The sequence below is a fragment of the Camelina sativa genome, chromosome 16, assembly GCF_000633955.1.
Source record: "Camelina sativa cultivar DH55 chromosome 16, Cs, whole genome shotgun sequence".
Taxonomy (NCBI): Eukaryota; Viridiplantae; Streptophyta; class Magnoliopsida; order Brassicales; family Brassicaceae; genus Camelina; species Camelina sativa.
Window position 1 is genome coordinate 20,618,737 of NC_025700.1, and position 15,409 is coordinate 20,634,145.

Below are 15,409 nucleotides of genomic sequence, written 5' to 3' on the forward strand. Positions count from 1 at the left end.
TTAGGACTAATCTCGACCGGAAGCTAGATCTATCCATGGGATTTCCGAGGAATCTGGTCTCTAGTGTACATCTGGTTTTTATTTCCGAGGAATCTGGTCTCTAGTATACATCTGATTTTTAGTTTCGGTTTATCAATCAAAAGTTGACAATGGATTTGTTAAATTAGTATCGGATTGATTTGAATTTTGATATTGTTTCCGGAAGGAATCAATTTCAATTTCAGTTCGGATGAGAATGATTGAAGAAGCAATCACCTCACCCTTGTAACGATTTGAATTTGATTATTTTTCCTATTTTACAATCAAGTTTTGATGTTTTTTTTCAGGTTCTGGATTCTGTACAGGGCAAAGCAAGATGGTCCTGTAGTTATGGTGAAGACTCTCTTTTCATTCTTATCTTTGCCTCACCCTTGTAAAGTTTCTAGGTCCTCCTCCTAATTCTTCCATGATGGCTAACTTGTGATTTTGCTTATTTGTAACTGATAGGGATGGAGACACCCATGGGATGGCCATGGTGATCACGGTCATGGGGATCACCACTAGGTAAATGCCTCTACTTGTTCAACTGTTTGATTGACTTATTTAAGATGAGCAAAAAAGAAAATCTTTTCGTATTAAGCGCTCATTATTGTTTGTACACAGTGCTACTAATAAGTAAGACATCCATTAGTGAAAGTTAACGTCATTGTGTTTATTAGAAATTTCTAAGTTGTTGTAACTTACTAACGAGATCTCTTGTTAGGCGCCCTGTAGTTGGTTTTGAAATAAGATGGTAGCTTTGATCTGGTTTTAGTTCATGCAAACGGTGAATGTTTTGAGCATCTTTAACTTCTCTAAAGGATGTTCGTGATTTTATACATACACTAGAATGAATCATTGACACTCTTGGCAGTTAGGTGAACGAAAATTCAGTGCCTTTATCTTGAATGGTTGTTATTAGTTTAGTATTACATGGTTTGAGTATTCTATTTACTGAGACATCGCTAATTTGTGCCTATCCGTGCGTTCACCTTTCACGTAACCTGATAAAAGCATTGCTCAATTTTACTGATGTGGTTTCGGGTTTTGCTTTTAGGTCTCACTGAACCTTTGAAGATCATGACGAAAAAAGAGAAGGAATCGTCTCTTGTTTTTAATTTTCAGCTTCATATGTCGAAATAAAGAGAACTGTGAAGAAGACGTGAATTGTTTGTGTACACAACTTTGGAAGACTTGCTGCTTATGTTTTTAAGTTACTACTTGTGTTGCACTTCCTGATGATGTTGTCATTTTGCTGTCTACATATTGATTTGAAATTTAATGAATTGCAAGGTTCGTGTTTTTAGATCCAAGCCTCCAATGATATGATTTGCAAAGAAACGCTAGGGATTACATTTGTGGTGTTAGATATACACTCATATACAAAGTAATACGTATGAAACTGAAACTTGTACTTTGGTATTTGAAGTCATATTTGAGAACAAAATTGCGATAAATCAAATTGAAATTGTCTACTCTATAATTCAACTTTTTATCTAATAATAAGTAACAGTTTCATTTAGAAACTCATCTTTTTTTCTAGTGAAGACAAAGTGTTAAAGCTTTAAGTCTTCAACCCTAAAATCTATAACCAAGTAGCCAGTTTAGTACGTAAACGGGTAAAAAATATAATGCGACTTCAAAAGAATATAATGTTGCAAACTTAAAATAGGCTTACACATCAATCCATCTAATGTTAACTAAGCATGTCCGCTTGAAGCAAAACCTAACCGGATATATATCATATATTATCTAGTTGGTGAGAATATTAAGAAGTGAAACTCTCGTCTGAATCAATCGCCGGAAAATAGACTCCAACTCTATCTCAAGCTCCTCTATTGCAATCTCCGCTGCCTCCAACCTTGTGGTCGCACTTTGCACCGCGGTCTCATCCCATACATCATCTAACAAATACGAAGACCGACTGGTAAATATTGAAGACAAAGACCCTTTGGTCGATCTCTTCTCTAGCCAAGGAATACAACCAAGCGAGAATAAAGACTCAACCATCGTCACAACGACTCTTCTCACTTCCTTCAAAACCTCAGATACAAACAGAAGGTTCTGTTCTATTGGCATGTCCACTCTTCCTCCGCTTTCTTTCATATTCTTCAGACAATTTAAGCATTTCAGTGTCTCCTTCTTGAGATTGTTCTTATACCGATTATAAGCAGCGATCTTCTCGTTGACATCAGATGATTCGTTGCCACGTAGAATCAGTTGTAGATCATGCAAGTTGTGTTTCACGAGTGTCATCACATCTTTGGATATGTTACAGATGTCTAACATCCTCAATGAAGCTTCTGAAACTTGCTCCGTCCACTTATCCTGTCCTTGTTGGGACATAGATTCTCTTGTTTTCGGACAGTGATCAAGGATATAGTTTACGCAGTCGTGTAGCTCTCTCAAACCCTCAAAGTTAATCTGAGCCATAGATCTTAATCTGCTGGAGATCCTTAGCTAAGAATGTAAAGAAGCGAATTGATCGAAAGGGTAGTTTTTGATCTAGTAGTGATTGGTTTTTTAGGGCTTTGTGAGAGTTTTTAAGCGAAGATTAGAGATATACTGAATGTGTGTAAGAGTGAGATTATATATAGAGGAGAAGAGGGATCTGAGAGGAAAGTACGATGAAGGATCCTAAGTTTGGGTTTTTGTACGGACGTGGGACATCTGGGGAACAGCTCACTTTGGAGGTATTATCAAAATAGTGGTTTAAATGATTTAAAACAGGTCACAAGGAACCTTCTTTGTACGTAAGAAGCACTCGTGGATTAGGGTACATTGTGGAATTGTTTAGATATATATTCTGTTTATAATATCTAATTTTAAAACATTTTAATTTTATTATTGGGTACTTGAAAGGTATGAGGTTTAGGTACCATGCATGCACGAGCGACGGTGCCAGGCTGTGTCGGTAAATTGCAACAGTTTGGAATAGAGGAGACGAAGATTAATTAAATGGAATGAGAAATGTTTAGATTGTGGAATTTGGATCAGACTTTAAATATTGAGTTACGTGTTTGTCTGAGATGTGTATGTATCAAGTTAAGTGGATCTATTTATTATCTACAAAGAGTTATACAAGTCTTACATTATAAAAAAGAATAATAAATCCGGAATTCATAAATCTTTGGCAATACATGCGGTTGTGTTAACCTGATCGGCTGATTCTCTGTAGTTTTTTTCGACCAAGCAAACTATTCACAGTTTCACTTTCACACTAGTTTAATACCAATGAACCTTTTTATAACGTGGATAATAAGAAAACACATATGTATTACGTGTATGTACATATTTCTAAATTCTCCATCAATTAAGGTATAACCACCTCGACGGCTCGATGCATGGATATATACATGCTGGATTAGATTTTGTGTTTAAGATCTTTATATCTCAGGTTATTTTCAACAGATTAATATCTCCTCACAGATTATATAATCAGATCCAGATCCCTCCAAACGCATTCATTTTTATTCTATTGTTAGTGGAGCAATCTTATTATTCGATTTCCCATTTGGCAGGAATAGCTACGAATTATTGCATTATATATTTTCAGTTGTCATCATCATGTAGAGACATTATTTCATTTTTAAAAAAGAATACATTACTGTGTAATAAAAAAATGACATTATTGCGTATTATAAAGAAGAAAAAAGCATTATTGCGTATTTTTTTAAATTAATTTCTTTATGATTTAGACTCTGGTTGGTAAGTGACTTTTAAAACTTTAAAAAATATTAAAGTTTTTACAGTCGTTTATTTACCAATCATACTTTATTGACTTTTTTTTTTTTTTTGTTTTCAAAGCAACTTTTTTTTTCCTTCGTTGATTTCTCAGATTTTTTAAAGTTTCAAAACCAGACTTTAAAACTAAAGAAGTAAAAAAATTATTTTGTTTTTTTCCCATTCTATTTAAAAGTTCTCTAGAAGTTTACATAGATCTTTTCACTATTTTATTTTTAGAAATTAATTATTCTCATTTTTTCTCTTTTGTTTAAGATCCATTTCAATATTTATTAATTTTATTTTTATTATCATCATTAATGATAGTGATAAATAGTTTATGAAAAAAATTGTTCATAATCACTATAATAATTGTTTTAAATTTCAAAACAAACTAAAACCTATTCTATGGGATTTTCCCTATGCTCAATTGGGACGAGGCATGGTGGAATGAACCTATTAAGGTAATATTTAAATAAAATATAACATTAATTTGTTAGTAAACTAATATTTTGAACTTAATTTTTTATTATTATCTAGGAAACACCATTTTTGAACTTACATTTAAAATTTTTATTTTATCATAAATAATATTTATTTTATCATTAAGTTTCTACATGAGTTCAATTCTAACATAATTTATATTTATTATTAATATATATATTTCAATGATAAAAGTAACAGCTTGAGCTTTAAATTTCTGTATTAAAATTTATTTTTGTCATTAAATTGATATATGAATTATATTTTTACATAATTATATTTATTATTAATATAATAATAAGAATAATAATAATAAATAACAGTTATAGCTTTAAAAGTTGTTGGTAAACAATCAGATTTAAAAAGTTAAAGTCTCTACAGCAAAAAATAACAGCAATTACCAATCGTGGCCTTAACTTCTTCTTTTTATTTTTAAGTCAGATGAATAGAATATAGTTAAAGCCTATTGAACCCAATTAATAAGCCCATTATCTCAAATTCACCCCTGCTCTGTTTTGATATATTTTCTGAAGAGAAAACCAAGTGATGTGCTCAGTCTTGTGAGTTGTGAGTTGTGACTACAACTTCTGAAGAGAAAACTAAATGATATATTTGCTCAGTCTTGTGATTGGTATAAACTTATGACACTGAAGTAATCTAAGTAAGGTTTAAATATGAATATATGATTTAAGAATGATGCACACAAATATTTAGAGTAAAATCTTAGCCTAAACTAAAAGGCTAAAGCCAATACTTCACATGAACAAAGTTACATCTAATCATCAAAGAGTAAGCATGTTAAGAAAAGAAACTCTAGTCTTCAACAGTTTCTTATACACACTCTCCAACTCTCTCTCTGTTTCTTCAATCCCACGCTCTGTTTCTCTCAACTTCTTCAGCTCCTCCGCATCAACTTCTTGATTCTTCCTATTAAATATCCTCGACACAAGCCCTTTCCTCGATCTCTGCTTATGATCGCTCTGATTCTTCGTCACAACTTCGATCAGCAAAGACACCAAAACATCGAAGCTCGTCTTTTCAACTCTTTTCATCACATTAATGACGTCTCCACAATCTCTTTTCTTCTTTTTCTTCATCTTATCCTCTGTTTTCTTCAGCTGTTTCACAATCGTTCTGCTCAAGGCTCTCCTCTTAAACACGTACGCGTCTATCTCACGCGACACGAAAGCTTCTTGATCTTCTACTGATTTGCTTCTGATCACTCTCCTCCTCAAGCTCGATTCGAGTTCCCTGACTTGTTCCTTTATCTGCATCAGAACGTCTCTGATCGTGCTACAAATATCAAGAACCTCGAGGAACCCGTCGGAAACGTCTTCAAATCCGGTGAAAGCTTTTTGTGTTTTCGTCGTTTGAAAACGGAGGAAAACTTCGACAACCTCGTACAGGTTCTTTAAGACTCCGAGTTTCTGACGAGCAGACTCTGGTCTTTTCTTTAGTATTAGAAGATGATCTTCGATGGCTCGAGACAGAGGACGAACGTCTTCAGACCAGCTTATTGAACGCACGTGGGCACTTGATGATGATGAAGTAGCAACCATGGCTGATTCACTCAATGGAGATATTAATGTATATAGTCAACGAACAAAAGGTTCAATTTCTCAATTAATACTCTCACCTTTATATATGTATGTGTCTTATATGTACATGCATATTGATTTGAGGTTGTGTGTATATGTATGCGTACACGTAGAGGCCAGTCTATAGACGAATATAGATACAGTCTGGAATTGGCTGTTGCAATTGAGTTTCTTCCGACAGTCAAACGACAAATCTACACTCCTCTTCTTGATGATTATCATTCTACTATTATTATTTTGTTCCTTTTTAGCATTGAATAATATTCAAATATCGTTGAAACAACTGATTAATCAGATTGGTGAACATGCTTCTTAGCAAATAATTTCATGCAAATTAATCATCATTCAAACTAAAATTCAAATGACCAAATGACGAACGTCTAGTGTTTGCATATATATAGTGTCATAAAGCCAATTAATCTGAAACTGAAACCATACAACCACCACGCACGGATGATATTATGTTGTACATTTGTTTCTTTTTTTCTTTGAGGTAAAATATGTGAAGTCTCTCCGACATATCTTTTTGTATTAGATTTATAAACAACATGATATATGAGCATTTTTTTTCTTGGGGATCAATGTTATAGGTAAACAAACAAAAACATATCTTGAGGGGGAAAAGAAAAAAACTAGAGATTGTTTAATTAATATCCAAATTTCAGTTGTTAGACTACTTGTATGTGCGGCAACCTTGGATATGGGCTGCGGAAATATGAAACCAACAAGAAACAAGAACTGTTGGCTGCGACGTCGTTCTCGTAATCCCAGCAACCTTTATTATATTGCATTCTTCGAGATTTCATATATCAAGAAATGTCCAAAGTACCATTTTTATATAATATGTACACGCATACATGTTATATTATAATTTTCCAATTGGGGGAAAGTTGGGAATGTGCACGAACGGAGAAGACTTATTAAACAAGACAGCCTAGATGTGCCTATAACGTTATCGCATACCAAAGCATTATTACATGTAGAATTCTATTGTTATTGAATTCATGTCTTCCTCAATATTAAGATTACTTTTCTTAAGGGTATATATATATATATATAGTCTTGTAATAATTTGTTTTTTTTTGTTGTTTGCAAAACTAATTCGGAAGAGCGTAAAAACGATCAGGGTGTATAAATTGTTCTCCTATTTCTCTTGACCTATATAGGACAAATTATTTATACAAAAGGAAAAGGTTTTACAAGGAAAAGGAAATTTTACAAAAATTCCACTAAAAAAACAGAAAGGAAATTTTACAAAAAGGAAACTCTTGTACACAAGTCGACAACATAGATACAACTTATGAGTTAATATCCGAATAAACAGGCTCAGGTTAAACCTGAGAAAGAAGAAATCAATATGGAGACTTAATACGGAACTGTATATGGTAATGCAAAAATCTTGACTTGAGGCAAAAACTGAGCCCTAGGAAACAAGGAATCTCCCGATAGTGGTATCTGCAGCAACATCTTCATGATCATGTCTTGATCGTTCTTGATAGCTGCGTTATTATTGGTAACATTCTTTGGGAGATCAGTGTTGCCAAAAAGCCAGTCATCATCGTGAAACAACGTCTGGTACCCAGAGTCTTTGCTTGGCATACGCTTCTTTCTCTTCATCGATTCACAAGTCGTCGTAGCTTCCCTCATCCTCTTCTTAATGTTATGACTAGCATCAGACAAACAGGCATCTTGATCTTCTTCTTCTTCTGTCAAACAACTCTTTTCAAGTTCCTCAGACGATTCATCCGAAACTTGCTTGCTTGGCAAGTAGTCCTCTTTCCGTTGCACGATTCTCGAAGCCATTACTTGTCTTTCCATCTTCGATAAAAGTTGTGAATGAATCGAATCTAGGTTTCAGATATCACGCCTAAAACACCTCGATCTATGTGGGTTCCAACTCAAATTGTAATGAAAGCGAGAGAGAGAAGAGAACCCTAAAAGAAAATTTTCTCGTATCGGAGAGATAGTGAGAGAGATAGGAAAAAAACAAATTGTTGTTGAGCAAAATAATGGAGAGACGAGGGTTAAAAAGATCACATCTGCCGACTTACACAAACCTATTGGGCTAAAACAGGCCTCTTTCTACAATTAAATATTGGGCTAAAACGGGCCTATTTATAAATACGGCCACATTGCAAGGCCTTTCGTTAGGGGAAAGTCTCCAATGGCATGCGTGAAATCAGGAAAGTCTCCGAAAGTCTTCAAATCATGAGGGATATGTATGCTTTATGCAAGGCGTGAAATGAACTATTTACATTCAATCATACATATTCTTAAGGCGTGAAATGAACCATTGCTTGTAATCATACACTGGCTGATCAATATAAACTTATGAATTAGTAAAGGATTTCTTTCTATATACGCCCCATAAAGTTAAATATTCTAAATTCTAACCACACCATTAAACGTTACTGTAAATTTTGACTTTCTGAAAACACCACATATATTTGAGTTATCGATATACAACTTTCCCAAATAATCACATCAAATTCCAAACTTCACAATAAAATTTTGACTTCTTTATAAGATCCTCGACAAATTAAATTTCAGTATTTCACATCGTCTAACCACACAAAGTTTTTAAAAACTGTGTCTTAATTTGTTCTGCCATCAACTATTAACACTTTGAAAAAACCTAAACCAACGATAAATGCTCTTTCACCAACCAAAACTTTTCAGTCTATCTGACTAACCTGAAATAATTGGTAACCATAACCTATAACATGTCTAGCTTAAATTCTAGTTAACTGGTTTATTCGACGGTTATAGGTTCTGATTGTGAAGTTTTATGGAATTGTAAATGAAAACCCAATTAAAAAAGAAAGTTTTGTAATACATGATCTAAATGCGGTGTATTTTGTTTTTATAAACCGTTTTCTATTTGGCATGTCGGCACGTACTAAAATTAAATTTCCCAAGAGAATTAGATATAGCTGTATACAAGTAAAACATTCACTTGATATAACGGATGAAACCTAACATTTAAACTAGAACCAACTATATACATATTGACAAAAATAACCAACTATACATAATTGATGTATAACAAATAGTGACCAATAATTGGGTAAGATATTTGAAGTCCCTTAATTATTAGGAACATGTACACTTCATGTTCTAATAATTATCTCTTCTCTAAATAGTGCTATTTAACTTTTAATTGGGTCCTAAACTAATCAAACACTAATCATTCAATGAAGAAGACCAATATCCCTTTTCCATCTGTGTTATCTTCTTGGTTGGGAGTTGGGTTGAAGTCATGACCAAATCCGAGTTGGCAATTTTTTTGCCTCGTTGTAATATTATTATTCCAAACTTAGTAAAGCTTTCTATCAAATAACAATAATTCACGCAAGTTGCATTTCAAAGCAACCAACCCAATTATACAACCCAACCGGATTTAGTATCCTATGGCTTATGAGTGATTGATTAGTACGGTTAAATTGATTTCACAGGTCGAACCGGTCATGAGTGCCACCAATACGTACCGCCGCTAAAAGGGGAAAGATCCTAATTGTTAAATTTAATTAATAGCACTATACACTACGGTTTGTTTTCCAGCAAACCCCACGTTTTAATACGGTGTTAGTCAAATAATTAAGTCTTAATCCGAATCAGATCAAGATGATAATTGAAAAGCATCCCTAACAAACCATGTGGTGGCATTCTGAGTTATCACTAATTAAAACTTAAGGGAGATCAGTTAGACCACAAAATATTAGAACGAATCCATCAACGTGAAACCATACAAGTGATATGTCTTCTTAGAGCATAGGCATTGGTGTAGGACAATTTTTGGTTCTTCAAATTTAATAATATTATTTTGAAAAGTTCTTATTTTTAGTATGAACATTGGTGTCTATTTGTATTTGGTCCCCAAAATAAAATAATAATATTTTAAAAGTTTAAACATTAATTATTTAAAGTTAAAAAACAAAAACATACAATTAAGAAATTAATAACAGAAAACATAAAACATAAAAACATCAAAACAAAAACAAACATTTTATTCGCATATGACACACTCCATTGGCCTGAGCCAATTAAAATGGAGCTATAAGGATTTGAATACGCTCCACAGTTAAGACAGCGATGTGAATCACGTTGGATAATCTGAGGACCAGGACTAATCTCCCTCCCCGCAGAAACAATAGCTCCAAAACCCAAGCTAGCAACATTTGCTAGCTTCTTCTGCTTTAAAACCTACATGAAATGGACAGTGATGGTTACAGATAAATAAATTTTCACATAGCAGGAGGCATTCGAAAGGATGGATTAATAGAAAGGATCACACAGGCTGTTGAATAAGACACAAATAGCAAGTGAAACTGGGAGAGCTAACGCTGACACACACCAAATGTGAACTGAACAGATAAGAAAAAATTACCTTATTTGCAGAAAACAAAACATAAGGTGAGTCTGCAGCTATAGGCTCCTCCATTCTAACAGCATCTGGAAGATCACGCTGCGATCCAACTGATGACCCGTTTGAGTAAAAAGAAGGTGTAGATACAGGAAGAGAAGAAGCCGTAGCTGAAGAGTATGCCATAGGCTGAGGAGTAGTTGGAGAGGTACGGAAAGGCACAGCAGCTGGTTTAACCGGAGTATTAAAAACAGGAGGACCAGGAGGAGTACTCAAACGAGGAATGGGACTTCCGGTTATGATACCATTCGCAGGTGACAACATATTTGGGGATTTCATAGAAGGCGAAGACATCTGATCTGGTCTAAAACTTGGTTGAGGAAACCTAGGAGGTATAGGTGAAGCTACGACTGGAGAAGAATGAGGAACTGGGGTTCTATCTGGCTGTGGTGTGGTTTATTTGGCTCCAAAGGAGTGAGAGTTCCCGGGTAATTAACCAAGGATCTCTGCGGTAAGTTAGCCATTGGATTCCAAGTTTTCTATAAATCGAACAAAGCAAGATCCCACGATTTTACAAGCTCAACAGCCTTAAACTGTTTCCAGATCAAGAATCTGCAGAGAATTACAACAAACAAATCCTTATTCCTTAAAACTGAAGCTTGTAATTCAAATAACTCAAGCTCAAAAATTCCAAAAACACGAAGTTCAAACAAAATTCACAGGACAATTGCGAAGTTATACTTAACCAAAATATACACTAGCTCGTTTCGTTTCTATCATCGACAAAAATCAAAATCCACAGAAGTGTATACCAACTGAAATCTACACATGTAAAAGCCCAAAATAGACATTAAGAACTCAAAAAGGCAAAAATCACGAAATCGAGCAGAGAATTTAGGGCAAGGAAACAGAAATCTGAAGAAGAAGGATGAACAATTACAATACCTTCTTAATCTGAGAGATGATTCGAGAAATCAGGAAGAAGAAGCTGCGGCAGATTCGTAGACGAAATTTTGACTCGCATTAAATTGTAGCTTACGATCTCCTCTCTCTCACCAGTACTCCTCTCCTCTCTCAATTTTTCCAATCACAAACAACCATGTGGCCAAGTCGACGGACGAAAAACGTCCCCTTTGAAGATACGTTTTTTCGTTAATGGACCATTTTTCATTTATTTTTAAAACAAAAATCATGGGGGACGGACCAAAAGGACGCCGATGCACATGGTCTTATGCCCTATAATTAATTTTTCTCTCGATTATTTCCGGCAAATATATGTGTCAACTGAATTTGTTCACGCTCGCTGTTTCTGTTCTTATGTTTAATGTTTTGTTGTCTGCCAAATAAATGATAATGCATGGCCATGGCATGGGGGATGGCTTGTGAAAATAAGTGGACCTTGGTTTCTTAACGCGTAACCATTATTTCTTTTCTGTGAAATAACTATTCTTTATAAATATATAATAAACCTAAATTGTAACAATCATCAGATATCTCGTTTGAAGCAACTAAATCTAAGATTAAAAATTGGTATGCACATTTCTGAACTATAACATAAAAACAACATAAAGGCAGTAAAATTTGGTAACACGGTAATGAATAACGATTCGTTTATGATTTGGGTTGGTTATTTTTGAGGTTTTTTAAAGAAAATGATAGTATTTACGGTGGAAAAATATTATTACAAAACAAAAACGTCTCTGTTTGTTTGCTCTATCTATTAGTCTCGCTGATGTGTGAAGCAGTCGCTATTAAAAGTTCAATTTTAAAAGGGAGATTATATATCACTCTCATCTCATTCTCGATTTATAATTACAAGGAAATGTAAAGTATCTTTTATTTATTTGTTTTTTTTCTATTTTCTTTCATGTATTTAACTCGGACAAATAATAAAAATAATGTGACAAAAACGTAAAATAGACAAGGAAAAAATAAAGAATGAGATGAGTGATAATTTAGTTAATATGTGTTAGGGCATTAAGCAATGAGACACGAGTGCTAATTAAACCCCTAAACACTTTCTCACTTTCGCATTCGATTTCACGGATCGAATTCTCCAACTCCATCATCTTCTTCATCAAACTCTTTACTTCCTCGTTCTTCTTCTTGTTTAGACCAACCAAACTGTTCTCCTCGACTTGCTTCAGCTCCTCGATGCCTTCGTCTAGTTTCTCTTTTTTCTCGGACCGTTTCAAGAACCCAATAAACGGCGTCGTTTTTGTGGAACGTAGAGAGAAGTAAACGCCGTTAAAAAGAGCAACGGAAACCAAAACGGTGACCTCGATGACGTCGCTTATAACTGACGCTAGCTCTGCGTCACTGTACGTCCCGTTCACGCTGTCCACGTGGCAGTACTGCTGGTGTTTCGTCTTCGGCTCGCGGATCGACGACGTCAGCTTCGCGATATCTCGCGCGAGAGACCGGCGAGATTGTAGGTACGATGCGATTTTCTCGTCGTCTTTTTTACGGAGAGCGACTTGAGCGGCGGACTGGTGCTCACGGAGGCAGAGGATCGACGTGCGGAAGATCCCGTAAGCGTCCACGAACCGGAGAAGGTCTTCTAGAAGATTCTCGAAGAAGACGGGACGGTTACGTAGAGATTCTTGGGATTGTGGGAGCTGGAGTATATCGGCGAGCGTTTCTTGAACGTCCTTGAGGAGGCTGAGACCGTCGGTGATCCAGGAGGTGGTGCGACGGTTAGATTCGCCGGAGAAGGAGAACCAGGATTTGAGCTGGGAGATCTCGTGGTTGACGTGGGAGATTAAGGGATGAGATCGACAGGGTAGACTGATGGATCTTGTGTGGTGAGAGACACGTGGCTTTGGAGTTGGAGATGAACGGCCGCAAGGTTTGTTAGGGAATGAGAGTGATCGCCGGAAAACTCCAACCATTCTCTGAGGACAGAGATAGATAGAGAAGAGAAGAGAGATGGTTTGAGTTTTGAAATGATGAAAGAGGAATAAGAAGGAGCGTTTATATATATACACCGGTGATGAGGTGAGAGTGGAGTTTCGGGCTATTGAAGTATGAGATGATGTGCACGTGGGAATGGGATGAGTTCGCTAGCTTTTTGAGAATAATTGCTTTGTTATCTCCCCAACTATATATTTATTTAGTTTCAGATATATACACTTGTAACCTATTCTAAGTTCTTCAATTTTTACACGATTGTATACAGCTATTTACTAGACGTTTTGATTATTACTTGGACGTTTGAACAACTTTTAACATGTTATATATAAAGTAGAGAGCCAAACTCAATGGTAGGTCGTTGCCGAACAAGAAAAGAAACTCAAAGTTAATAAGTACATATAGATTCTAATAAGGTTAAAGGAGCTAAGATCGTTTGTAATAGTTATCTACTTACTATTCTAGTATATTATTTGAGATAATATAATGTGATGATGGATATATTAATCAGATTTAACGAGTTAAGAGACATAACAAATGTTCCATTTCAAGCGGAGAGGGGACACACGTGGGTTGGCCACCCTAGCTAGAACTAGTACTCCAATCCAAAACTGCTCTCTCCGATCCTTTCTAAAAAAATAGAGTAATTCACACTCGGTAGTATCGTATTATTTATGACATAAGTTATAACTATTAAATAAACATACTTGAGTCTTCCATAAACTTATTTGGTAGGGGTCTAGACGCGTTAACACAGATTTGTTTTCACATGGGTATGAACGATCATCAAAATGAATTGATTAATTAATATGAAGATTATAGAGAGGTCTAAGATCTAATCAAAAATATTTTCTACATTCGGCGGCGAATTGGTTCGTCCAAATCAACTTATATATTCTGCAGTTACTTTATCAGCGGCTGAAAATGATTACATATATTGGGGATATGTATCCACGACAGTCACTATTGAAGGTAATAAATATAAAGCAAACAAAGCTCGAAAAGTTTTGTACGTCCAATTCCATTTTCATATAAAACGTTTTTCGATCGTATTCTTAATTACAATATGTACTATTAAGGACTATCGAATAATATACTATTTCATTGCTTTTTTGGTGCTGTTAAAGTACTATATCGTATTCTTACAATGTACATATATATATATATATATATGATAGTCTATATATGAATTTCCGGTCATTTATATTAGTAAACTGTTACACTTAAGATTAAGTGTCTAGTAATTAACAAAGCACGAGGGGTGAGCTGGTACGTGTCAGAGAAGGGCAACCTCCAACTATGCATCAAAGGATCAAAATCACGGTTTTCTTGTTTACGACACTTCACTTTTGTCCTACCACGATCACGAAAAAAGAGAGATGTAATTGTATAATCTAAACTATCCCTTAAATCTATATTTTACTTACACTAAGCATTATATAATTAGATAGTGCAAGCGTGTGGACTTTATAAAACGAGTGATTCGGCGTAGATCCACAAACATCATCAAGAGGACCTTACTTAACGCCAATAGATAATTTTAGGCATGTGACTTGATATCAGCTGGATTTAATTACGCAACTAACTTGAAATGAAATGTGAGGAGCCACAGACTCTGTGATCGGACTTTAGAGATAATTATCGATTCAAGTGTTTTAGATCCACATGATCATGTTTCCAGTTATATATATTGATTATATTTTTCTCTTTTTGTGTGGTGAATTTGAGATTGATGGTCATGATGAATAATAATGATATGTCATTAATTATTTGGAGAAGATACCAATTAATATACTTGACTAACTGGATGTTGAGAGCTTGCCCGATAATTTAAGTTTGATATAAAACATTTACGACGAGCCATCGTTTTCAACTGAAGTTCTATTCATTCGGTTTAGATAGCATGATTACTGTGCATAATTGCATGTATTGAACGCATTAGTTTTTGTCTTCATAAAAACTTCGTTTTCATTGTCGTTTTAACGTTATTTTTCACACATATAGATAATAGACTAATAGTATAGATAAAACTGAAAAAAATTATATCAAAAAGAATTATATTGAAAAATATTAAACGGAGGTGGTATGAAATAAGCTAACTGAAACCAAAACATAATACATGCTTGATGAAAATAGCAGACGGCTAATGTATATATATTCGTATCTTTTCCTCGCGTGATGTGCCGAGATTCCAATCCATCTGCCAAATGCAAAAGGTCACGTGATGAGCTGTTAGTTAACTTATACTGCATACCGATGTCATACTTGGTTGGCCCGTCTTCCAAACCCATAGGAAAAAGTTTCAGTAGTAAAA

The 15,409-nt window shown here is 34.8% G+C and overlaps 6 protein-coding genes across 7 annotated transcripts in view; 1 reads left to right on the forward strand and 5 right to left on the reverse strand.

Moving 5' to 3' along the window:
* Positions 1-1,326, forward strand: part of LOC104751516 (NADH dehydrogenase [ubiquinone] 1 beta subcomplex subunit 2) — a 1,993-nt gene extending 667 nt beyond the window's left edge. The window contains exons 2-4 of one of the 2 annotated variants that reach the window (XM_019237601.1): positions 327-372; positions 487-543; positions 1,063-1,326. In XM_019237601.1, coding sequence (XP_019093146.1) covers positions 327-372; positions 487-543 — 103 coding nt within the window. In that variant the 3' untranslated portion in view covers positions 1,063-1,326. The remainder of the gene's footprint in view (positions 1-326; positions 373-486; positions 544-1,062) is intronic. The other variant, XM_019237600.1, reaches the window with a different exon arrangement.
* On the reverse strand, positions 1,502-2,577 carry LOC104751517. The gene has a single exon (XM_010473469.2). The coding sequence runs from the start codon at positions 2,449-2,451 to the stop codon at positions 1,771-1,773; it is 681 nt and encodes a 226-aa protein (XP_010471771.1). The 5' UTR covers positions 2,452-2,577; the 3' UTR covers positions 1,502-1,770.
* Positions 4,934-5,799, reverse strand: LOC104751518. Its single transcript, XM_010473470.2, has one exon. It carries the CDS (start codon positions 5,781-5,783, stop codon positions 5,007-5,009), a length of 777 nt encoding a protein of 258 aa, XP_010471772.1. The 5' UTR covers positions 5,784-5,799; the 3' UTR covers positions 4,934-5,006.
* Positions 7,075-7,796, reverse strand: LOC104753874. Its single transcript, XM_010476060.2, has one exon. The coding sequence runs from the start codon at positions 7,638-7,640 to the stop codon at positions 7,188-7,190; it is 453 nt and encodes a 150-aa protein (XP_010474362.1). The 5' UTR covers positions 7,641-7,796; the 3' UTR covers positions 7,075-7,187.
* On the reverse strand, positions 8,746-11,228 carry LOC109129535. The gene is made up of 4 exons (XM_019237815.1): positions 11,131-11,228; positions 10,210-10,797; positions 9,826-10,025; positions 8,746-8,755 (listed from the first exon to the last, which is right to left on the reverse strand). The coding sequence occupies exons 2-4, from the start codon at positions 10,537-10,539 to the stop codon at positions 8,746-8,748; spliced, it is 540 nt and encodes a 179-aa protein (XP_019093360.1). The 5' UTR covers positions 10,540-10,797; positions 11,131-11,228.
* On the reverse strand, positions 12,073-13,202 carry LOC104751519. The gene has a single exon (XM_010473471.2). It carries the CDS (start codon positions 13,074-13,076, stop codon positions 12,141-12,143), a length of 936 nt encoding a protein of 311 aa, XP_010471773.1. The 5' UTR covers positions 13,077-13,202; the 3' UTR covers positions 12,073-12,140.

What these genes read in the sequence shown, in the direction of transcription:
- LOC104751517 (XM_010473469.2), bottom strand. Translation starts at nt 2,451, where the DNA reads ATGGCTCAGATTAACTTTGAGGGTTTGAGAGAGCTACACGACTGCGTA.
- LOC104751518 (XM_010473470.2), bottom strand. Translation starts at nt 5,783, where the DNA reads ATGGTTGCTACTTCATCATCATCAAGTGCCCACGTGCGTTCAATAAGC.
- LOC104753874 (XM_010476060.2), bottom strand. Translation starts at nt 7,640, where the DNA reads ATGGAAAGACAAGTAATGGCTTCGAGAATCGTGCAACGGAAAGAGGAC.
- LOC109129535 (XM_019237815.1), bottom strand. Translation starts at nt 10,539, where the DNA reads ATGTCTTCGCCTTCTATGAAATCCCCAAATATGTTGTCACCTGCGAAT. An exon ending in TTTTGTTTTCTGCAAATAAG is followed by an intron (nt 10,026 to 10,209) that starts GTAATTTTTTCT and finishes CATTTCATGTAG; the next exon opens with GTTTTAAAGCAGAAGAAGCT.
- LOC104751519 (XM_010473471.2), bottom strand. Translation starts at nt 13,076, where the DNA reads ATGGTTGGAGTTTTCCGGCGATCACTCTCATTCCCTAACAAACCTTGC.